Source organism: Carya illinoinensis, chromosome 16 (genome assembly GCF_018687715.1).
Source record: "Carya illinoinensis cultivar Pawnee chromosome 16, C.illinoinensisPawnee_v1, whole genome shotgun sequence".
Classification (NCBI taxonomy): Eukaryota; Viridiplantae; Streptophyta; class Magnoliopsida; order Fagales; family Juglandaceae; genus Carya; species Carya illinoinensis.
This window is the reverse complement of record NC_056767.1, coordinates 19,684,908-19,708,491: the sequence shown is the minus strand read 5'-3', so window position 1 is coordinate 19,708,491 and position 23,584 is coordinate 19,684,908. Positions and strand designations below refer to the sequence as shown.

At 37.0% G+C, this 23,584-nt stretch overlaps 1 protein-coding gene across 6 annotated transcripts; it reads right to left on the bottom strand.

Annotated features, from left to right (window-relative positions):
- Window positions 1-425: 425 nt before the first annotated feature.
- On the bottom strand, window positions 426-19,963 carry LOC122299172 (DNA-binding protein RHL1). 6 transcript variants are annotated; one of them, XM_043109197.1, is made up of 13 exons: window positions 19,810-19,963; window positions 19,222-19,684; window positions 18,333-18,443; window positions 12,566-12,652; window positions 12,237-12,448; window positions 11,367-11,482; window positions 10,929-11,155; window positions 5,394-5,433; window positions 5,259-5,308; window positions 5,071-5,116; window positions 3,613-3,644; window positions 1,157-1,198; window positions 426-954 (listed from the first exon to the last, which is right to left on the bottom strand). In XM_043109197.1, the coding sequence occupies exons 2-13, from the start codon at window positions 19,549-19,551 to the stop codon at window positions 919-921; spliced, it is 1,329 nt and encodes a 442-aa protein (XP_042965131.1). In that variant the 5' UTR covers window positions 19,552-19,684; window positions 19,810-19,963; the 3' UTR covers window positions 426-918. The 6 variants fall into 6 exon arrangements, 4 of the variants coding, with proteins under 4 accessions (XP_042965131.1, XP_042965133.1, XP_042965132.1 ...); XM_043109199.1 differs by adding an exon at window positions 4,114-4,138 and having other exon boundaries at window positions 5,077-5,116; window positions 19,222-19,949; XM_043109198.1 differs by having other exon boundaries at window positions 5,077-5,116; window positions 19,222-19,947.
- Between the last annotated feature and the right edge of the window lie 3,621 nt (window positions 19,964-23,584).

The window sequence follows — 23,584 nt, the reverse complement described above, 5'->3', positions numbered from 1 at the left end:
CCTTAATATTATTTTCTGACTGTGTTTGGATGTTGAAGTATCCTTAACACTTCTCAACTCTTCTCACTACTATTTGTTACTTTCTTATTACTTTTCGTTTATTTTTATTACTATTTCTTACTTTTTACCTACTTATTATTACTATTCATTATTTTATTATTACTTTTCACCTACTTTTTATTACTTTTTATTACTATTCATTACTTGTTAAATAATTTTCCACTCATTTAATGTCACGTTTTTACCTAAACCTTGTTTAAACACAGCTTTGTGAACTTTTGCTACAACCATAAATTGGGTCTTTGACAAACGAAACTTCATTCGATGACTGTTCGAATAAGCGTCTGGACGGCTTCTTAACTAAAAAGGCGCACGGCAAGGTGTTCAAATGGAAATGGAATGAATGCCTTTGGGAGATTTTCACGAAGGTGAAAGATGTGATGTATTTTATTTTCTGAGATAATAAACGACATACCGTCTAAACATGATTTGAAGACGTGGCATGTCATGCATAACACAAAGAAACCTTTTTTAACAAACCACATAACCTAAGGACTAAGAAGTCAAATCCAGAGACCATGTTTTGAAGTGTAAACAAATGGGACTGTTTCTTAATTTTCCCTAGGAGACATTGACACGATATCATTTGAAGTCATGTCTCTCTCTTCAGAACAATTTCCTCGGCCTTCATTTTGATTGCTCATATTTTCGCTCCAACTAAAAATGCCGAAGATGGCATTCAAAGCAACTGATGGGTTGTATGACAAAAGCTTCTATCAAAGCGCCAGATCTTTTCCCATTATTTAATCTGAAATCGCCTTAAAACACAATTCTTACATATAGGCACGAGGAAGGTAAGTAATATACATCACTTGCCTGAAAACTATTTTGGAATTTCCTGAATGTGTGATAAGAATCTTAGGCAGCCCAATCTTCATCACTTCCATGGCCATCCTAAACAAGATGATCATGAAAGTAAATTAGCAAGATCAACACAAACTATAATTCAATCATAAGCTGGCTTCAAATAACATTATATCATCAGTTTACCAATGATAAAAAAGAAATATATGATGAGTTGTTTATCACCGTGTCCTGAGACTGAAAAATTTGCAAATGCAATTTAGATATATATTTTAGTTGTTCGAGAAATCACCTGTGAAGAGCTCGAGAATTGTTCAATATCATCATCTTCAATCTGCAGGGTTTACATAAGATGTTAGTTACCTTTCAACGACATTCGGGGATTTCAATCTCATCATTAGAAGGTTGAACCGAAAGCCAAATATAGAAGGATCTATGAAACCCATCATGACTCATAGGCCCTTGAATACAAGTATAGAAGCCAAATCGTTAAATATAGAAGGATCTATGCCTTCCTTAATTTACTAGCTGCTTTACACTAACACTCCAGAAACTAAATTATAGACTTGAGTAATGATCAAGAAAAGCCAGACAAATCAAAGACCAAAAACAAAGCTGACAGGCGATCAGATTGTGGAAAAGAAGGTTTGAAGAACGCCACCTTAGGCTGGTCCCTAACAAATCTATGGTGACAATACAATTGTCCGCAAAAAGAAAATATAGCTTCTACAGTTGTCTTCTATCTGAAGCTTTGGAAAGCTCCTTTCAAAAGTCTATCCCCAAATCAGACATTCAGCAACTTCTTGCTACTATAATTGTCCCCAACTACTTATAATCTAACATATTTTTTTGAGAGAAGTATACTTATAATCTAACATATCACATCAAGTTATGTCAATCTGTAAATTAATTTTTTTTATGATTCTTTTGTGAACCAACCATTTTGTTTAATAAACTATATATAGTTTAATCCTTTTCTTTTACCTATCAAAAAAATTATTGTACCCAACAACGTCCATTGGCTAAACAAGGTCAGCCACCGTATTATTTTCCACTACATCCTAACTAAAATAACACCAGAACTGCTAGGGAGTAGCCCTTATTTTAACACGCAGGCCACACCAGCCAGCATGGCGGCTGATGTGGAATTTAGCTAAATAAAACAAATAGAAACATAAAAACTTGAGCCCTCTTCATCGTGAACCGATTTCTAACACTGCAATCTAGGGTTCCGTCCCCCAGCAGTTGTCAATTCTAGCTTCCACTGTCCCACAGCTTTCACCATCCCACAGCATTTGTCTCCCCCAGCTTCCACCATCCCACAGCAGAGTAAGAGGTATTGCCGCAGTGTTTTATCCACCATCCCGCAGAATTTGACATAATTTTCTGTGCTTTTTGCAACACGCTCTCTCGTGCCATGGCCAAATGAGTCAGTGGAACCTAGTAATGATTTTCCCTTCCTCTCCCATCCTTTAATTGAACTGGTTGGGTTTCTTTCAATTAATGGCCAAGTGAAAAGCACCCATTAGATGTCAGAATCCATTCTTCTCCTAGCCTTGACTTTGAATGGGCGGTTTCTCTTTTCAAATCTGAAGTAATGGCACCCTTCGATTCACACTATCAAATCCCTCCTTTTCTGGTCTTTTGATACTAAAAGATATAACTTTGTCTAATTGTAGTGCTTGAGCTTAAAGTGTGACTGCCTTTCAATTCCTTCCCTCACGGGAAGCAGAGAAACGCCGGCGAGAAGAGGAAATTCATTAGATCGGTGCCGGCAAGAAACGAGGAAGGGCGAAGGGGAAGGGAAGCAGAGGTTGGTGCGAAGGGGGAAGGAGGTCACAGGAAGGATATCAGAGCTCGTGCCTTTCAATTCTTTTTACCTGGGCTATTTGGTGACTTTACTCCTCCAGCTGGACAGTGTGGACTGGTGTGTTAAAATAAAGGCTTGAGCAAAGAATTTTCGAAATAACAACACTGTTGCCACCCTAACTTGCGAATCATTTTCCTTACATCTACTGATATTATTCTACGCTTCCCCCTACCTAAGTTTACCCCTCAACTTACATTAAATCACTCCGATGCAGTAGTGCATTAACAGTTTCATGCACAAGACTATAACCATCTTAAGCAAGTTTTCGTCATCTTTACCTCGATAGTGGCTGCCCTACCTTTGAATGACGACTTCATTCCTAATATCAATTTTTCCTAGTATTCTCACTCATCAATTATAACATTATCATTTTGGCTACTCTAATTTTATTAATTTTATGAACATCTTTCTTAAAAAATGAAGTTTTGTACCATACAGCATAGCTGGTCTCAAAGCAATCCTACTGTATTTTCTTTTCAAGGTTATCTATGGTCATACAATTCTCCTGATGCACTTATCCACTTCATCCGTTGTGCTTTTATTCTAAGAGCCACATCCTTGACCTCTCCATCCTACAAATTATTGATCAATGATTTGAAAGCAACAAGAAATAACCTCAATTACTAGACAGAATGATCAGTTCATATTCAGCACATATAATCATTTCTAAAAGCTCTCATATTGATTGGCATTTAAATTCATTTTGCCAACATAAAAAACCTTTGGTAGCTAGAATTGTTTCACCTAGTACATGATAAGATATTACGAGAGAGAAATAACTTCTCATGGTAAGGATAAATGATTTTTTTATCAGTTGGTATGATGAGAAGACAGAAATACACAGAGAACACAAATGAACTAAAACTAAAACAAAATACCCGATCTTTTTTCTTTGCCATGGCTCTTCCCCCTGCAAACACAGGAATGCTGACACGTAAGTTTGCTAATAACATTTATATTCACATTTTGTAATGATTTTTTTTTAACAAGTAAAATGACATAAACAATCCGTATGTTTAGGAGTGAAGCATCAATACACACACACACACACACATATATACATATATATATATAGATGTGTGGATTTCCAGAAAGGACTGCCTTTTAATTAGAATAATAATAATTTTATGCAATTTACACAACTAGAATGGCTGAACTATCTTTAAACAAATTTTATTACTAACAATTCATAAATCTGATATTAAATTGTGAAAAATGAAGACCCACAGAAGGTAGAGAGGCCTGATAAAACAAAAGTAGTATGCTCCTGCTATTATTACCATCCACAACAATGAAAAGAACTACTAAACTGACCAAATTTCCTGCTTTTCTAAAAAGAGGAATAACAAAGGGTTCCCATGATCATGAAACAATATTACCTAAGATCGCAGATCCCAAGTTTGTCTATAAAGTGCGGATCAAAATCCAACATGCAAGCAACAAAAAAAATTTTTATGCAGAAATCTATAAATACAAACATATATGATAACAGCTCAATCAAAAATTAAGAGATTAAATTCGGATTACAAACATCAGGAACTCAAGTGGAAAGACAAGAAATTTAGGCATAAACTTTCTCTATAGCAGAAGCTATATAGTTTTTATATATAGTTTGAGTTAAGAAACCTATAAGCAATTCATGTTCATGAGTTGAGTTCGTGTTATGTCAAGTCATGAGTATTTGACCATATGGGTTAAAACCTAAACACGACCCGTTTAATTACCCCAAAACCTTAACATGACCCATATAAACAACGGGTGACATAAGGCAACTCATATAACCCGCTTACTAATCAACTTGCGTTGAGTTAACCCGTTTCATACAAATGGGTTGAGCTTACCTGTATATTTATTTTGACCCAATTAACATAATTTCACATATAATTTAGGGGCAACTATATAAATCATTCACAAATTATGATTAGATCCATGATAAATTTTCATTATCAATATCCAGACCAATAGTCCATAACAAAATAAATATCAAGAATTTTTAGTAGTCATGTGATAGTTTTTTTTTATATAGTAGTCATGTGATAGTTAATACCTCCAATAAAATAAGATTGCATACCAACAAAAGAAGGTTAATATTCATATACTAAGTTGTCAAATAGCATCAATGTTACATCCCAACAACAACATAGGCATAAAGGAAAAAGTATTCTTCCATCGCAGTACAAACTAGCTTCTAAATCTTGATTCCCTCGTAACATATATTGAAAGATTTTGAAGTATCCATAAATTAAACGTATAGTAGGCAACAGCATGGGGATATTAAGAGGTGCTAGTGACAGGCCGAGAGAGAGAGAGAGAGAGAGAGAGAGAGAGAGAATCACCAGCACCTTTTGCCCTGATAACTTTTGCCTTCTTTCTAGGTCCATCCTGCAAGAACATGTAATACTCTTAACTTTGTTCAGCTAACACAGTTACCTGGATCCTATAACTGTCCCTCATAAAGCAGCAATCGCTAAGAGATCGCTGTACTCAAACTTCAAAAGAAAAAAACAGGGCACAGAGTTCTCACCTCATTTCTTCTCCTTTTTGAATCAGTACTCCTTGACTTCTGGCCAGAAACTGGAAAACATCAATAGTTTGTTTTTCTGAGTCTTCTAATCCCAACAATCTCATTAAAGGAAAATAAACTGGGAAAATTAGCAACCTCTTTGAGATGGAGATTTCCTAGGATTTCTTGGTGCTACCTGAAAAATGAAAAGTTCTATTCAGAATCTAGGAATAACAGTTAGCTCCAGTGTACTGAGCAGTATAGCTCAAGTTTATTTTAACAATATGACCTGTAATGGAATAAATGCAGGAAACTAGATATCAATGGGCATGATGATAAACAAATTTGACGTCCATGGAGCAATATTCTGCCTTCTTTTCTTTTCTTTTTTTCTTTTTTTTTTTTTTTTATCTTTTGATAAGTTGCACCCACCTGGAGAGCCTTGAGCTCACAACCTTATCATCCACTCTACTCATATGCACAGATGAAGGTCTGTTTGGAGCTAAAGCTAGTTGGCACTATTCTGCTATTATAAAGGCAGGGGGAAAATAAATAAATAAATAAAGAACTCCTCAGGCAACTTCAGATGAAAGCAGGCATGAAAAGGTGAACCTATTATCTGGTTTAAAAACAAGGCTCCTCATAACTTATCAAGTAACAATTCAATTGTAGCAGGTATGCATGGATAATGAATTTGGCCATCTAGAATATATTGTACAAGGATAAGCCCCAGTAATAGCATGTCAACATCACTAACATTGAGGCCACCGTGAGCTTCAGAAAGGCTCACCAATAAGGTCTATCCATAAAAGATTCTTAGCAACAAGGTTAAATTTATTGGAGTTTGATAAACTTACATGAATCCCTTTCCTAACGAAGTTGAAAAAAAAAACTGAAAAGTAACAAAGATGATAATTACGGTTTGCATACTGAACTTTGAAACTAAATTTTAAGTTTCCATTTGATTTTCCCAAATGCATTGCATTGAATTTTCCAAAAGCTCAAAGTTCAAATTTAGCTAATGGATTTCATCAAAACATAAACTGCATCAAAACCCTAATTTCTCATAAAGCAATTTGGCTTGCACAGAAAAGCACAGCAAAACACAAGTCCTTCTCAAGTAAATTAAAAAACTGAAACAGAAAAAAATAAGAAAAGAAAAAAAACCTTGTATAAAATTAACTGCATCATCTTTGACCATGGGGACTTCATAGAGCCCATTTTATTAAGATCATTAAGGAATTGAACAAGCACCAAGGGGGGCTTATTAGATCGCAGAGAACATTAAGCATGGGTTAGAAAAAGCAAAAATATTTGTAACATTCGGATCCAGTGCCAAGCTATTTATTAGATTTATATTTGCTAAAAGCCCATCTGAGTTTTCAAAAATATATATATTTTTTTAAATAGACTACGAGCCTAAAAATCTCTATTTTGGTAGATTATAATTTTCTTTGGGTTTAATATTTAAGTTAAAAATCTTTTATGGGCCAAGATAACTTTTGAACAAATTAGATTATTTTTTTTAAGATTGAGTCGAGACCCAAAATTTGGAGAAAAAGTCCAAGCCCGTGAGATCTTGCATGCACGGCTTCTTTGTGTCCGTGTCCTTCACATGCATGTTTTTAACTCTAGGGTTTTATTTCAATCACGTCTTGCACCACCCTCATGCACGCACTGCATTCTCGCACCCTAGGTTTCCTTTTCAGAGCCAATTGCACCTCCTCCAGCAGCCAGCTATAGAGCAACCACCCCACAGACTCCTCTTTATTCACGGCTTCATGACGTCCGTTTTTCATGGCATACTTGATGCACATCTCTCCTTCCTTCGTTCTCTAGGGTTATATCAGTTTTCTATATATATATATGTTACTCAGTCCACAGAATTACTCAGTCCACAGAAATACCCCATATGTCATCCCCAACACCAAGAATGGCCAGCCACCACCTTAGTCTCTCCCTCACGTTCTCCTAAAATATTATGTGGCCCCAGCACCTGCTGAGAACCATCACATACCAAACCACCGAGATTAACCTTCACAACGTGACCCCCACTGCCTAGCTCCACGCATGGCAACTCCAACCACTTCACAAGGCACAGCCTCACTTCGGCAACGCCTTGAAAACAGCCCAGCCGCCACAACGCTGCCCCACCCCTTCATGTCCAGCCAATGCGAAACAGCAGCACCACTGCACAGCCACCGTGTGACCCAGCCGAACCACCCAACTCAGCCCATGTGAATCCCCTGTTTTTTATTCCCAAAAACAGAGCAGTGACGGCCGTGGATCACAGCTCCTCTGCTGCCACTGGGCTGCTCAACCTTGAAGCACTCAACGGTACAAGCGTGCCACCCCAAGTCCACCGTGCTCCTCTCGGTAAGCCCACGCTGAGCCTTGCCTCCATTGTCTGTTTCTCTGTTCTTTCTCTCTCTCTCAAATCGCTCTCTCATCACTCTCTCTCAGCTTTTTTTTTTTGTTCCACGTCGTCGACCACCCAGGACCACCAGCTAACCCTGGTCCCTCTGCTCGCTGCCTCTTCCTCTCAGTGAGTCTCCATCGCTCGGTCTGGATCTCTTTCTCTCGTTAGGGGGTTTGCTCTTTGTAAACTAAAATAAGCTTTGCACTACTTTCTTTACGTAAAGCTTCGTGTGCAGGAGGTGTTGAAGTTTTTGTTTTATGATTTTACAATTTTGCCCTTTAGTTAATATTACAAATATTTTTTTTGTCCTCAAAGTTATAAGCACGATGGGTTTAAACAATATATTTGAGATTTCCTCCAGAAACTGCATTTTATGGTTAGATTCAAAAATAATACTACTGGTTTTATGTGGCCTGCTTTCTTTTTTCTTTTTATATTAAACCCATGTTGTATGGATCTTGTTTTTTAAATAGATGTTTTTAGAAAGAAAATGAAGGAGTTTTAAAATTATATTATTTAGAATTCAATTATTTTAAAAGTTGGAACGTGTATTTTTATGTTATTTTGTAACCAGGGGCTGTTTGAAATAAAATCAGTATAATATTTTCATTAAGAGGGTTGGGTTTTGATTTTCTTAAATAGACTGATGTTTGAGTGGGAATTAGGTTAAGTATATTAAGGGGATAACTAATGATTTTGGAAAATGATGATATTTTAGGAATTTTGAGGATTTTAGGTTTTGAGGATTTAAAATAGGTTAATTTAGCATTTCAGGTTTAAATATCAAAATGTGAGTATGACCAGAAATTTACAAGAATTACGTAATGATTTTATAGGTGACAAGTAATTTTTGTTCGGCATTATTGAGGAAAATTTCTTCAAAGCTAAGAAGTCTAGGTAAGCGGGGTTCCTATGCTAGACTTTGCATAAAAGGAAAATGAAACGAGGTTGACTTTTAAAAAATATGCATCTTTTGGTTTTTGAAATGAAACATAAAAAACAACCTCAATTGTTTGTTTCAGCATTACTCATGAACTCTATATGAAAGCGAAAGTATTTTTGTCATGACTGATGTAGACATGAGCTTATTTTCTAGCATTTTGTTTCTAAACTATGCAAAAGAGAGCGAATATGAAATTTTGTGCATAAATTATATTTTTGTAATCTGATTCTGTTCTGTTCTGAAGATGTTCTGAACTCTGATATGATATATAATGTGATTTTTAAAAACTTTTGGCATAACATTCTGAATTTGGGATGTGGTTTGTGGATGGTGATCTGTTTGACCTACCACGGGTGCTGATAGAGGCTTCTGTTTGGGTTGGTACCAATGGTTCTGTTTCTGGTGCACCCAATTTGGAAACAAAGTGATTTTCTGGTGGTCTTTCTGTGTGCACACTTGGGGTTCCGAGAATTATAAGGGGAAATTTCACATTTTGTTTCTGCTCGGCTAGCTACTAGGGTTTGCACAACCCTAACACGGGGGTTAAACATGACCTCTGATTTGATATGATGTTCTGGTATGAAGGTGGTCAATTATGCTATGCCAAAAGAATTTTGAATAAGAACATTTTTGAACTTTCGCTCTAATATTTTTGATAATATGTTCTAATTCTGCATTCTGAAAGTAAAAATATTTTGTTCTGTATTCTGAACTTTGTAAATGCTCATGTTTGCACACTAGTATATGTTCTCTACTTATTGAGTTGTTGATAACTCACTCCTTATCTCCACAATATTTTTCAAATGATTTTGGAATGGTTCAACTAAGGATTGGAATTATGGAACATGGGTGAGATGATTGTTTAAGCATAGTGGATTACTCATAGAAGATATCTAAGGATTGGCAGATTTTATTAAGAGATTTTGTAGTATTCTAATGATTTTAAATTTTGGAGTCTGTAAATATTTTGATAAAATGTGAGTTTTAAGTTACAGGAAGTAACTCTCCGACCCCTGCGGGACCAGGGCGTTACATTATTGGCAAACAACTCACAAAAAAAAATACCAATATCATCTTTACAGCCATCAACAGTATTTATACAACAAAGGAGAGTTTCTACATTAGATAATAGAAGAGAGATGGAAACAATGATATTAAGGTCCTTACTCGTTAGTACTTGGTATAGAAAATTAACTCTGAGAAAGTGATATCGCATTTGAACAAGTTGTATGGTGGAACTATTGATGAAATCTCATTGCATCCCAGCCAGATTGTCTGGATATTATCAGAACGAGTTAATATGAAAGCCATAGTGGAATTTTTTCCATTTCACACTGTTTTTGGAACCAAGGGCATGGTTAAAAGAAATGTCCTGTACTCTGATGGAACTTAGTGCAATACTCTCAATGAAGTTGAATGTAAAGGAAAAAAAAAATTATCACTCCACGATGCTGAAGGATTAAATTGCATTTCTGAGAATGGAGAAGGAAGCAGAAAGAACCAGGAAAAACATGGAAGCAAAATGAATAAAAAGAGCCCATTTTTTTTTTTTTGGTTGAAAGCAATCAAAGCAATTGCACTGCACCGAGGGGGTTAGAATTGGTGTCAATCGGCAGGGAATGACCCCTGGGTAGGTTAGAATTGGTGTCAATAGAGAAATAAGCTTAGAAATGTAGAGGAAGGGCTTGGGCCAGAAAAAAGCTAAAGCTAAACCAGAGAACCTTGCTTTAATACCATGTTAAGAATGCAACTTGGAAACAAAAAGATAACTCCTCGGTATTCTATTATATAGTCTGAACAATCAATACAGTTGACCTGATATTGATTACAATAATGTTTTCCTTGTACTAATATTCCTTCCTTAACACTTTTTATTTAACTAGAGGCATAATCCTACAAGTGTTTCAAGAACAAGAAAAAGTAATAACACCATCATAAAGAGATGGAATCAAGCAAGTGCTATAAAGCTTAAATGCAATGAAAGATAAAGATGACTTCTCAATTATAAGAAGAAAAGGAAAAAAATAGAGAGAGAGAGAGAGAGAGAGAGAGAGAGAGAGAGGGATCTGTTTGTTAGACTTCAGGAAAAAAAACATGGGCTTTAGCTAATATTGAATGGATGTAGATAATAGTGAATGTTATTGCATCATATATTAAGAAAGATTGAAGGTGCAGGATTGTAAGCACCAAGGAAAAAACCTTATATTCGAAATACTATAGCACCTCAACAACACATTCAAGTTCTGGCCAAAATCAAAAGATAATGAAACGAAGTTATTTGACAACTACTTTGCACTTTAAGTTGTTAAAATAAAGTTAAAGGCCTTACCTTCCCTTCCACTTTCTTAAACAATGTGGATATAGTAGCCTGAACAAGCGAACCATGACTAGTGTCAGGCATTCCCTTAGATTCAGTCCCTGGAGTGGCAGTGTGAGACTGCCTTTTCAACTTGGACGCCAACACAAAGGAGCCTTCATCCTGTTCAGGAATTTGAGTTTTTTCTACAGCATCCTTATAGTCAATGTCAATATTTACATTGCTGAGATTTTCAGTCTGTAGTTACAAATTTAAGGGAATCAAATTATTGCAGCTGAATGGAATGGTTATGTAATTAAAATGTAACAGGAAAAAGGTCAATGTTCTAGTGCAGCTGGCTTGCAGATATGTTTAGCAACCCTTGAATATTAATTTTACCTTCTGCAAAGTTTTTTGAAGTTTATTGCTTGTAAAAAACATTAACTAATCAAGATAATATGATCAGGATATTTCCAGCAGTACAATTTGTGGTTGAAGAATCAACTTCCACTACTTTCTTCTCTTCTTCTGATGATACATCAGCATCGCATTCAACAGAATCCTCCCTGGAAGAAGACTCTGCAAAACTGACCAATAAATGGATTAGAGGTAAATGGAACTATTGAAATTTTAGAAGACAGGATTAACAAAAACCAAATAGGAATCAAAGCTTAATCAATGAAAAATTTAACAGAGTTGGCTAAGACATGAGCAGAAGCATCAGCAAATGAATGACAGGTTCAAATTTCGGTGTCTTTGAGGTGATCTGAAAGCTTTATTATCTTGTCAGAAATTCACTAAAAAGAAAGGAAAAGGAAAAAAAAAAAAAAAAAGAGGGAATAGGGAGCCATCATGAAAGGAACCACAAACAATAATCTTGTAGTTTATAGATCTTGTATCTGATGGATGCGTGACAATCTCTCCACATTCCTTCAGGTGAAATGGCAGACCATGCCTATGTCAACATATGATAAGTTCAGAAACAGCACTTTTTTTTTCTTTTTTTTTTTTTAACTATCAACAATCTTTTTTCCTCTTTATCTTTTTTTTGGGGGGTTTTGGGTTGTTTGGGGGGGCGTGGTTACCATGTACAATCAATAGTCTAAAAAATATGAGCTTACGCTCAAGTTTTCTGATTGTAAACACTATAACCTCTTCCTATCCCTATCCCAACCTCTTCCTATCCCTGAAGATATAACCCAACCTCTTCCTATCCCTTTACCACCCAAGCAAAGAGACAACATGATCAGCATTCAATATCTTCAGGCAATAGCAGAATTTCACAGCTAATTATTAGGATAACAATTTATATCGAGCAAAATAAGACAGCAAAGCTAATACTTAAAAGTTCTCCCAGCAGTTCTCTCTGAATGTCGAACTGGAGTCTCTTTCGTAAAATCTTTCAACATGTTTTCACCATCTGATAAATCAACTTCGGACTCAACTTTAGGAGACTGTTCTTCAACCAGTCTAATCTCTGTTTTATGTAAACCAGGCTGATTTGTAGATGCAGCACCTGCACCACCTTTAAAGTCATATTCAATGAGTTGTCCCTGAAAACAATGGACATTGAATACATGGATCATGAAGGGACATAACTACCCCGAAATTCAAACAAATACAAAATATGCACTTCAACTAGTAAGCAACTTGTATTGAGGAAAACTAACCTCATCCAGTTCTTTAGGAAAATTAAGTCGAGCTTCTTCAGGGTTCTCATCTTTTCTCCCAATCCACCATGCTTCAGAAAATACAACCTGTAGTATCAACAGTAACTGCTGAGAGGCTCGGTTCAAAGGGAAGTTTGAGACACGCTCGTAGGGATAATCATAAAGGGGCACAAATAATGTCTTGTGACCCAGGAAGGAACATGAGGAAGAAGGAAGGGAAGAATGTAAAATTTTTTCAGATTAAAGACATGCAGGGCTGTCAAAAGTGCTGCCCTGGAAGAGACCACCAAATGGTTTGCATCCGGTTGACAACCACGAGAAAGTAACAATCGCCTTAAACCATTATTTACATATGGTACAAGTTTTCTATGCACAAACCCGTTCAATTAACCTAACAAATATATCAGAATATAACTCATGGATTATGTAGTGTATAACTTGCAAGCTGCAACTTATGTAAGGATTATTATTTTGCCATACAATATTCTATACTATACAAGTAAATTCTGTATGGCTTAAAATAAGATCGTCACCCCAAGAATTGGATTCAGTGTATGGGCTGAACTTCAACAGCCACATCTTCAACTCCAACAACATCACCAACTAAGCCAATCTTACTTGTAATCTACAACATATATAAGTTTCAAAACAATAACCCTGTTTTTGTTGAGCCATGTCATCCGTTCATATGTTAAATAATTAAAAATTTAAAATAATTTGAAGGTTCCTTGAATTTGTTTTTGATAGGTAAAAACTTCCTTAAATTTTAAAAGTCGAGCACTTTGTATTCTTTCATCTATATCAATTTTTCTTCTCTCGTCTATACATAATTAATTAAAATTAGTAATAAAAAATCACTTTCAATTACTTCACGATCAGATTATAAACAAAATTAACAAATAAAATAGAAGTAAAAATTAACATTTTTCCCTTGCATCATGACGGAGTGCAACTAATTTAGTTTGAAACCAGACACAACCATGACATGCAAGATAATACACCTAATATGCTTTAGTTGTAGACTCAGCATCACAAATAGAATGTATAAACATCAAACAATAAATGAGAGATAACCAACTCTTTTGCCGGTCCTTTGCCAACAAGCCTAAATTACACCCTCTGCACTACCCTAACTAACATCCTACCAGGAATTTACATCAGTAGAATGAACAGAATAAAAGGACAAAGGATCTCCCTGTCATTGGCCTTTTAAGCATACAAAAATCAAGAAGCCTTCCATTTAATAAGACAGAAAGTCTAAGTGAGGTAATGTACTGCTAGATCTGACAATCCTGACAAGAAATACACTGTTGGACCCAACATCAACATTTAACTCCAAAACCATATATACCCAACATATAAACTAGACATCCAATTGTAATGATCATAAGCTTTCTCAATACCCAGCTTGCATGTAACTCTTGGAATTCTACTGTCTAACCTATTTCCCAAGCACTCACTAGCAATCAAGACCAAGTCCATAATTAACCCCCCACCCCCTAGGCATTTTGAGTATCAGAAATCAATTCTTCCATTACTTCTTTAAACTGCATGCCAACACCTTCACCGGTAAATTTAAAACACAGAGCTAAACTTAGGGGTATGTGATATCTAATCTTTATAGCTCCAATTTCATAGGACCAAAGGAATCGAGGAAAGCCAGTTTCTCTCCCCTTACATCAACCCTCCAATCAACTACAACCCCACACATGGATACTGGCAAATGACAAGTAATCAAACAGAGGATGTCAATCCCCATAAGAAACGTCACAGTCACATCTTTCATCTCTCCCTCTTCTCTAAAATGATTCCCATCAATCTCAATACCCTCAACAAATTAAACCCCTTTTGCAAATTGGCCAAATGGTGGTAAACCTTAGTATTTGTCATCAATTTCTTTAATCCAAGTAGTTCTTAATTTTTATCTCCTGCTAATCCACTCAAACCAAGCTGTAACGACCCAGTCCAATATTTCTAAATTCAGAAAATATGGGTAATTTTATTGGGCCTAAATTAGGTTTTATGGGCCATACTGGATAAACCCACGAGCTATAATTTATTTAGGTTGGTTTTAAGGCCCATTGAGGTCTAGTGGATGATTTTGGTTGATATTAATTGGCCAATATTTTATGTGAGTCAAATAGACTTATCGGGTAATTTTGAATAGACCATAGGCCCAAATTCTATTGCAATAGGTTAATGATTTTTACTGGGCCCAACAATTGGATTAAAAACCATTGAATATTTAGGGAGCAAGTGGGCCCTATTTAATTGGTATTAGGCCCAATAAATTATTTAAGAGCCCAAAAGTATCTATTGGACAAGTTGGGCTTACTTTGGACTCAAACCTGGCCCATTAGAATTTATTATTTTTGTTTTTATAATTAATAAGAATCTTTATTACTAAGAATAGGCACAGCCCAAGAACACAGGATGTATACAAAGGAAATACCTAATACACTCTAGAAAACAGGAAAACTAAAACAGAAACAGATTCAGTAAATTATCATCATTCCTGACAAAGATCTTAGCCCACAAACTCAAAGTAGAAAAGAAAAAATTTCGAAGATCTTCAAAAGAACGCTCTATCTTCAAAACATCTCTCATTCCTTTCCAGCCATAGACACCACATTAAACACAAAGGAATCATTCTCCATCTGGCAGCTACACATTTCCTTGCCTCAAAACCACACCAACATGCAAGAAGATCCACAACATTCTTAGGCATCACCCAATATAAACCTGTTCGACCAATAACCTCATTCCACAAAGACTTTGCCACCTCACAATGTAAAAAAAGGTGATTTACAGATTCACCATCCTTCTTGCACATGACACACCAATCAGCTATACACAAACCACGTTTTCTAAGGTTATCCGTAGTCAATACTTTCCCTAGAGCAACCACCCAACTGAAAAACACCACCGTAGTAGGTATCTTCACCCTCCCAATGATTTTCCTAGTTGAATTTATTATTCAACTTGGTCTAAAAAAATATAGGGAAGCCCAAGAATTGGGTTAGGACAGTTAAATGGCCCAATTGTTTATTAAGCCCAAGGCATTGAAAGTCCACAAATAAGCCCATGACTAGATCAACTATCCAAGGAAAAACCCTAGAACCCACGTGTTAAGCCTATAAATTAGACCCAAAACCCATGAAGTTTGACACAACTGTGAGACCCGACCCAAGCATAAACCATCTGCGTGCAAACCTATATATATATATTCCTTCTTCCCTAGGGCTACCACACATGCAAACCAAATCAACAACAACAATTGGCTTGTTGCTGCCTCACGTCAGCCATCTGCTGCTGCATGTCCTCTATCTCTCTCTCTCTGCTGCAGGCCCTCCCTCATGCAATGAAAGAAACAGGAGGCAACCTCTCATGGCGGCCTCAACAGCCACTATACACATCCAGCACCCAGTCAACAAACTTTCACACAGATGCAGCAAACAAAGCACCCTCATTCACGGTGCGTGTAACACCCCAATAGAAATGCGATAGAAGTAATTTCTTTGGACTTTAGGAATGCCAAGAAAATCTAGGAGGATTTCATGGATCAAACAATTGATTAGGTTTTAATCTGTTAGCATAGTCAAATTATGATTTGCTAAGGGGACGGATTGCCTTCTTGTTTTTTTGAGGCACTTAGGATCATAATTAGGTGAAATAGATTGCACCATTAGACTCGTATGAATTTTTGGAATCTTAAGGTGCAATAATAAGTTTCAAGTTTTTTGGGTGAAAAATAGGTCAACTGGAGAGCGCCACGTCACCAAACAGCCATCACATCACCATATAGGATGTCCAAATCAGCCTAGGATCACTAGGGAATCTCATTGGACACATGGCACCATCACAACCCTCCATTTGGAGCACACTTTACACTTGTCCAGTGTAGTACAAATGTGTTGATTCTTTCAAATGAGAACTTCTAGATTTACCTCCACTTGGACAATGGGCCATTCGAAATGTGGGTGTGGAAAAACATTCATCAAGGATGGGGAAGTTTTTCAAAAGCCATCAAAGATAAGAGGTTGAGGATGAGTCAAGAATCAGGTTCTCATAGGAAACCTGGTGTGGAGATCAAGCCTCAAAGGAAACCTGTCCAGATTTTTATGGTATTGCCTTGCACAGTTAGGCCTCAGTGGTTGATTTTCTCTAGGTTACGAATGGTAAACCACAGTGTAGTATCTACTTCATCAGATTGGTGTAGGATTGGGAAGTGGAATCTATCACTTCACTCCTCGACCTCCTGTATTCACTAAGGTTGAGGGGTGAACATGAGAACAAAATTCAAAGAATCCATGCAAGAAGAAGACAATTTGAGCTCAGATCACTTCATCATGTCCCACACCCCAAGATATACATTCCTTTCCCAGGAAGAGTATAGTGCAGAATAAGGAAACCATCGATCACCTGTTGATTCACCTATGAAGTCGCTAGGGTCTTGTCCGTAGCAATCTTCCAAGTTCCAACTTATTGGGATAGAATGGATGATGCCATTTTTAGTGGTTGAGCTAATGGCAGATTGGGGAGGTGTGCTAGGTGGAGTTACGAGCATATATGTTGGAACGATGGTGCCTTTGTGCTGGATGTGGAGGATTTGGAAGGAGTGTAAGCCCAAAACTTCATGGATTGCAAAAAAAAAAATTTGCTAGAGTTGAGAACTTTCATGCTTAGATCCTTGTATAAGTGGACTACAATCCATAACAAGTCCTGTTTTGAATCCTTTATAGAGTTTACTAGTTCCTGCTCCCTAACATTCCTTATGTTCAGTGTTCCCCTTTGTATGCTCCCCTTGTACTTGGTTTGTGCCCCTAGCAATTTATCAATAATATATGACATTCTACTTCCCCCCACCCCTCCAAAATATATATATATATATATATCTCCACTAAAAACTCTAACTTCTTCACCACTTTCTAATCCATAAAATCACATCTTTGCATGTAATGTTGGAGAATTTTATACTATTGCTTTTGGCCTAGCTCAAGGTAAATTGAACTCTTTTTTTTTCTTTTGATGTAAGGCAAGACCCTTCGGATCCACCCCTGCAAAGTAAACCTCAATCCCGTGCACCGCACTCTCTGAAGTTTCCCTACACGGAACTGGTTAAATCACTGGCTTTTCACCAGGGTGTGTGCCCCAAAGGATTGTTTGCATCCATGAGGTGTTGAACCTTGTCCTTGAAGGGAGTAAGACCCCAAGACCAAGACCTTCACCACTTGGACCAACCCCCTGGGGTTTAAATTGAACTCTAGTGACCAGCTTCTGCTTAAAGAATGAAAATATTGAACTTCAAACAGCTTAAATTTATCAAAAAAATTTAAAGATTGCATGTCATCCTTAGCATTGTAATCTTCCATAATAAAAATAAATAAACACACATAATGGTTTTCCTCACCGATTAAAAAGTTAAAATTACCTGATTTACTTGTGAAAAAAAATAAAATTGTCTAAAGTATATCTATAAAATAGCACCATTCTCAATTCTAGTCAATCCAGTTTTTGCCCTATTACTTCCAGACTTTATCTTTTATAAGTGCCTCAACGTTGTCAGACATTAATTTGTTCTCCTTCATATTGGTCACTGCAAATATGTAGGAGAAACATCTTGAAGTCCTAAAGATACTGGGTGTATCAAGGGCATGCAAAGAAGAAAGAAAACAATCACCATAGAGTTGAAAACAACATCATAACAATCAATGCAAACAAAAATCATTGTAACTCAAGATATTTGAGCAAAACTGATAGGACTAACCATATTATCAAAGACATCCTCACACATCACATTCTTCCCGCCTCTTGGGAATTGCAATGACAAATATCTGTTTGTCGGATATACAATAGTCCCAAAAAACTTCATTCGACCCTGAAATTGGCACACAAAAAATATGTATATATCATGTAGATATAGCATTTACTGTTGACAACTTGACACCATGTGTGCAAATTCTACCAATGAGAACAATAAACAGCCTTTAACAGCAAAATCATAAAGAAAGAAAGAAAAAAATGATTGGAATTTTGTAAGCGGACTTGTAGGACAAGAGTTAAAAAAAGACATGAAAATTTTTTTTTTTATAAGTAAGAAGAAATTTTATCGATATAGAGACAGGCAAAAAGACATGAAAAATCTTAGAAACCACACCTATTTGAGTTTATCAACCGAAACTTCCAGGTTGCTTTTTTGCATTTTCTTCATCTTCTTATCAACCAAAACCCTCCGACTAGTTGCACAGAAAAGGCAAGCTACATTTGCAATACGGATCATGAACCACTCCATTATATCGCCTAACATAATTAATGTTCTGATATTATACTGTTTTATTATTCTGATGATCCATCTTCATTTTCTTGATACATAGACTAGGTACAAAGAGAGGACATTAAATAGCTAGTGATAGCAAGCATCCCAATTGCTCTAATTCTCACCCTTTACTACATGTTCTCAGAACTGAACATAGCTAGTTTACCTATAAAAAAAAAACAGAGAGAAAAACAACTAATCATAGCTACTGAATGAAAAAGAGCTACAGTCTAGAGAAATTGAAATATAGAATCTCCCTTGCTTCAAAAAAAAAAAAAAGATTCTTCTCTCCTGCAAAATTTATTGGCAAGCAGATAAAGGAACAAAGAGAGCATAAAACCTGAGGGAAATCGAGGTAGAGAACGGGGTTCTTGGTACCCAAATCCTTGAGCTCGCCTATCTTACCACCTGCGACTGGAGCGAGAAGACCCGGGAAGGAGAACAGGAACCTGTTCTTCCTCTGGGACTTCTTGAGAATGTCCTTGCCATGGTGTTTGATGACGGCCTTTGAAGGGCTCAGCGGCTGGTGGACCTTGACCGGCGTCTCGGAGAGTATGTTGTTGGCAAATGCCAGTCTCTTGAGCCTCTTGCGCTCTGTCCCAGCAGGATCGAGCTGCCTACTACTCTCACGCACCTCCTTCTTCGATGATGATGAAGAGCCCCGCGCCATTCCCCACGAACCAGCAGGGTTCCTTGCGCTTCACTCGCAGTAGCTGAGCACACCAGATTTACAGCCAGCTCGCAGGCGTCAAATCCCTTTCTCACGACGGGTCTTAAAATCTGTTCGAAAGAAAATTCCTAATCTGCGATAATAGAGAGATTATCATATGTTTGGTATCCAAATTTCAAATTTGGAAAGCTATAGCGAAAGTTAAAACTAATTTTATTCCTTTTCAAAAAAAAAAACTAATTTTATTCGAGCATTCACCATAGATTTTGTAAAATATGATTGTTTATAATATATACAGAAAGCTGATCAGAAGTCTCAAATATGGATTTGATCTTTATTTAAAATATGAGTGGTGCAATTGCGACCGATGGTTATGATCAAAAGAAGTAATCGATCTAGAAAAAACAAACATATATTGGTCATTTCTTCTAGGCATACCATTTCCCTGAACATTTTCGGAAGGGAATATTTCCCCCCTCTTTTTTGGGCCAGGCCTATGTTCTCAATGCTGGAGCCGAGCTTACTAAGTCCGACCCACAATTGCAAGAAGGCCTATGCGTTATCCCACCCAACTAACACGTAAAAGGTCACACTGCAAATATGAAATCTCGATAGAAGATCCTGTTACTAGCAAGGAATTGCCACATTAAATACAACAATATGACAATATGAGCGGACATGACCCCAACGTGAGGGGTATAAGTAGCATAGAACCACTAAGGAAAAAAGGTTAATCATTGTCATCAAACTCTTAGCTCTTTCTCTTTTATATTTTCTAGAGATACTTTTCTAACTTGGGTATTAAAGGTGTCATGGACAAACCTGACCACCCTTCCTATTTCCTTTTGCATACATTTGAAAGTGTTCGAAGCTAGTAGTTACAAAACATGCCTTAATAGTTGGCACCGTCTGTGGGATTAGAGAATTATTTTGATCTAATAGCATCAGCGTGCCTTTCGCGTGCCACATACAACCCGTTCTCAATGGCCCACATAGAGGAAGCTGCTCCAGCCGACCGAGGAGTGCACCTAGAGACAGAGGAACAATTGGCAAGGCCAACTTCAGAAGTAGAGAAGCTTGCCAACTTCACAAGTGCTACCTACACCCCTTGAGCTCATCGATCAGGACTTAGGATGAGTGAAACCTAAAACAGGGAGAGGCCATTGAATCTCTCAAACTGGTATCACTAGACGCTACGGTTTTGGAAAGGAGAATGAGGATAGGAACGAAGATGAACCGTGAGATGAGATCACAGTTAATATGATTCATCATCGAGCATCAAGATGTGTTCACCTAGAGCCACCCAGACATGACTGGGATCTTCAAGAATATGATCGAACACCACTTGAGCGTAAATCCTAATGCCAAGAAGGTTAGGAAAAATGCGAAGTTTCAATGCAGAGAAATACGCAACAATGGCGAAGGAGGTAAATCGGCTACTTGTCGTGAGGTTCATCCAGGAAGTCTATTACTCAGAATGGCTTTCCAACATGGTCCTAGTATGAAAGTGAAACAGTAAGTGGAGAATGTGCGTCGACTTCAGCGACTTGAACAAGGTGTGTTTGAAATACAACTTCCTTTGCCACACATCAACCTGATCGTCGACTCGACAACTAGGCAAAAAATGTTGAGCTTTATGAACACCTACTCCAAATACAACCAGATCATAAGCCATGAAGATGAAGAAAAGACGACCACTTTCACAACGGACCAAGGCCTGTACTGTTACCGAGTGATGCCCTTTGGCCTCAAAATGCTAAGGCCACCTACCAGAGACTGGTTAACTAAATGCTCAAAGAGCAAATCGACCGTAACATAGAAGTATACACTGACAACATGCTCATCAAAAGTAAGGAGCCCGAAAGGAATATCGGCAATTTATGGGAGGCTTTTACAATCCTCTGGAAGTATGGGATGAAGCTCAACACTGAGAAGTGTGCTTTCATGATAGGGTTGGGAAAATTCCTCGAGTTCATGGTCTCAAAATGAGGCATTGAAGCCAATCCAGAGAAGATTTTGATGGGAACCAAGGTGGAGTTATCCTTAAAGATCCTTTCCAAATTCTAGATGGGCCAATTACAAGATCAAGAGCCAAGAAGATCAAGGAAGCAATGCAAGGATTGATGCAATCCACTTGGGATGAAGCTAGGAAGAGCCCAACACTCAAGATGGGCTTCAAGGAAAAAGAACCATTTTTGATCCACTTGATACAAGCTATGGAAGACATGACTTAAAGATTGGGCCTATTGTTGTTAAGGCTTTCAATTTGTTTAACGGTATTTTATTATTAGTTTAGAAGAAGTGGGCTTGAGGATGCTTGGCCCACGTATGTCTTATTTCTAATGGACTAGGGTTATTTTTGGGAAGGCCTTGTATTTTTGGCCAAGGGTTTAGTTGGAAAGTTAAAATTTTATGTCTTACTAGGGTTTCAGAAGTAACTGTAGCGCGGCGTATGGCACTGTTTACGCTACAGTACCCGACGCATTATTTACTTATGATTTTTGGGGATTGTCTATTTAAACCACTTGTAACCTCATTTGAGAGGCAGACTATATGGAATTGTGATTGAGAGTTGAGTGATCTCCTCTTGTTCTTCTTGAACTTCTGAACTTATCAAGGGTAAATCAAAACCTTTGTGGCGTTCTTCCTTTGTAATCTAGGTTCTTGAGACGGGTTCTTCAATAGGTCTAGATTTTGATATAATCTAGGTTCTTTGAACGAGTTCTCATCGGGTCTAGATTCTCCATCCATATACTTGAGTTTGGCTTTCTTGGGGTTGTTTTTCCAGTATTGTTGTTGGGTCTCAAAGCAAGTCTATTGGGGTTCACATCATTTGGTAATCAGAGCAAGGTTTCCAATCAGGTGTAATTCTATCTTTGATCTATTGCATCTTTAATTATAGGGTTTCATTGTTCTAGGGTTGTAAAAAAAAAAAAAGTGCAGAAATTCGTTTTTCCTTGGGCTAGCAGATTTCTCTATCATTTTGGTTTCATGTTTATCAACATTGGTTGGCTAAGTTGCTTGTTTGCGGGCTGCCAAAATTTACACCATATAGAGGTTGGAAATTTCTGGAGTTTCTTGCATCTTTAAGTTTGTCAATTCCTTGGAGTGCCGTTTCATTGATTCTCTTATGTTTCCTTGTTAATTTTTATGTGTTTGAATTCAATTGTTTGATTGTTACAATTGAATATTGCTGTTTGTGATTGAATCGGTGAGAAAAGAAAAGAAAAGAAAAGAAAAGAAAGGAAAAGAAAAGAATAGAAAAGAAAAGAAAAGAAAGGAAAGGAAAAGAAAAAAAAAAGAAAATTCGAAAAAAAAAAAAGTTTAGGAATCCGAATTTTTTATCATCAAAGGGGCTGTATATATCTTTATAGTTGGTGTATTGTCTTGTGAGTACTCTTTCCCTCGTAGCATTTCCTTGAGTCTTGTGTCATTTTATTCTTTCTATATTTTCTCTTGTTAAGAGTTTCTTGGACGTAATTACTAGTTGGAATAAGACAGGTTTGTATTGCCTTGATTTATAGTTCAATTAGTTCTAAAAGAACTTGAGTGGGAAAACTCTTGAGGTAAAAGGCAAGAGAGTGTGAGATCATTATCAGGAAAAAGCCAATTAAGAGTGAAACACGAGTGGAGTACTATTATTCGAGTATAAACACGTAAGGGAGCGTGTGAGGTCTTTTCCACTAATATTTTTTTGTGTGCAGCGCGTACGATGTCTCATAAAAGTGACTCATCACCAAAGGGGATGGCATATAACTCCTTTATGTTGCAGGCTATGCAACAACAATTTGAACGATTGAACATGATGTTAGGAGAAGTGAGAGATAGGATAGATCAACAAGATGAAGTAATTAAAAATTTACATGGTGGGAGAGATAGGAGGAGACGTGAACCTAGAAGAGAACATGATTATGAAGATGAAGGAGATGGTGAGGATGAGGAAGATCTAATTTCTGAAGTTGGGATGGGTAGGCATAGAGGAGTCAGGCGTGAAAGAGGATTTAGGGGAAACCCACGGGGTCGTGATGGAGTA

Excerpts from the sequence above, each read along its gene's own strand:
- LOC122299172 (XM_043109197.1), bottom strand. The coding sequence starts at position 19,551 with ATGGCGCGGGGCTCTTCATCATCATCGAAGAAGGAGGTGCGTGAGAGT. Across the intron at positions 11,156-11,366 it reads CACAAATTGTACTGCTGGAA|AGACTGAAAATCTCAGCAAT; the intron begins ATATCCTGATCA and ends ATTTGTAACTAC. Across the intron at positions 5,434-10,928 it reads TTAAGAAAGTGGAAGGGAAG|GTAGCACCAAGAAATCCTAG; the intron begins GTAAGGCCTTTA and ends TTCATTTTTCAG.